This window comes from Hipposideros armiger, unplaced genomic scaffold (assembly GCF_001890085.2).
Source record: "Hipposideros armiger isolate ML-2016 unplaced genomic scaffold, ASM189008v1 scaffold_585, whole genome shotgun sequence".
Lineage (NCBI taxonomy): Eukaryota > Metazoa > Chordata > Mammalia > Chiroptera > Hipposideridae > Hipposideros > Hipposideros armiger.
In genome coordinates this window covers 1,107,043-1,108,399 of record NW_017731935.1, presented here as the reverse complement: position 1 = coordinate 1,108,399, position 1,357 = coordinate 1,107,043, and the positions used below count along the sequence as shown (strand labels likewise).

General features: G+C 64.3%; 1 protein-coding gene across 1 annotated transcript in view; it reads right to left on the bottom strand.

The window, feature by feature from the left end:
• SLC9A3 (solute carrier family 9 member A3) overlaps positions 1-1,357 on the bottom strand; it is a 28,717-nt gene that overhangs the window by 5,632 nt on the left and 21,728 nt on the right. Inside the window, exons 7-9 of the mRNA XM_019624353.1 lie at positions 1,291-1,298; positions 597-799; positions 35-124 (exon numbers count right to left, since the gene is read on the bottom strand). Of these exons, the coding sequence (XP_019479898.1) occupies positions 35-124; positions 597-799; positions 1,291-1,298 (301 nt within the window). The remainder of the gene's footprint in view (positions 1-34; positions 125-596; positions 800-1,290; positions 1,299-1,357) is intronic.

Sequence of the window (1,357 nt, the reverse complement as noted above, 5' to 3'; positions counted from 1 at the left end):
CTCCCCTACCCTACCCTGCCCTCCCCTCCCCTACCCTGCCGTGCAGCTTCTCGTTGAGTTTGGGCTCTCGGTGCTCACTCCGCTTCACCTTTAGCCACTGTACCAGGGGCTTGATGGTCAGGCCCTGGAAGATGGGACGCCCTGACCTGAGTGTGGGACAGGCCCCGAGGCCCCGCCCCAGCCCCCTGGGCCCCAGTGCGTGCGTCCACACCCGCCCCCGACTCAGAGCAGGGTGAGATGGGCGCCCTCATCCAGGATGAGGCAGCGCAGAGCCCCTGCCGCCTCTCCAGGGCCCATGGGTGGCTCCTCCGAGGGGCCCAAAGCAAGGCCCAGGTGGACGATGAAATGTTAACTGGGGCTCCGTGAACCAGCGACAGCTGAGCAAGGGTGTTTTTAGGCCAGCTGGTGCTGCGTCCCCTGTGGGGCCACATGAAAACCTACAAAACGGCTCCTAGTTACTAAAATTATAAAATTCAATTAGGGCCTGGAGCCTGGAGCAGCTCGCTGACGTGGGGCCTGCCCCTGGCAGCCGGTGGGGCCGGGGCACGGAGGGCAGGCCGCAGGCCAGCCGGGCGGTGGGGCGGCCGAGACACTACCTGGAAGATGACGGTGAAGTAGATGACGATGATGGTGGTGCTGACGAACAGCTGCTTCTCCTTGACCTTCTTCTCGTCCAGAAGGACGACCAGGGCGTAGGCCACGGCCCCGCGCAGGCCGCCGTAGGACATGACCACCTGGTCTATGGCCTCCAGCTGTACCATGCGGTAGCGGTTCAGGACCCAGGTCTGCAGGACGACACCTGCCGGCCGAGGCGTGAGCTCGGCGCCCGCGGGGCACGCGGCGTGGCCCCGTCAACTCTCAGGTCTCAGTGGGGACGCGGCTGTCCCAGACCCTCAGTGCCTCAGGCGGCACCAGGACCAAAGGCCACAGCTGAGGGCGGCGGGAAGAAACCAACCCCGCCCCACCGTGGCATCTGCTCCCTGGAGCCCTGAGTCCCCACGGACTGGGGGAGGACAGGGTGTCACCCCCTCTGGCCCCCATCACACCACACACACACCAGGGACGACGACAGGTACTAGGTGGGGGCAGCTGGCACTCCTGCCTCACATGCGCCAACACTCCTCAGTGACCACACTGTCCCCAAGTCACTCTGACACATCCAAAGTCAGTGGGAAATCAAATGGGTTCCCCTGGGTCCTTCTGGAACCTTCCATCCTGACCCCCAGCTGTCCTATCTCAGTCTCACTGCAATAAGACCAGGAGAAGGCCTAGACCTTCACTGAGTGCCACCGATGGCCAGTCTGAGGTTCCCCAGGGGCTCCTGAACCTGCCCTTCCCTGGTTCCCACGGACTCCCC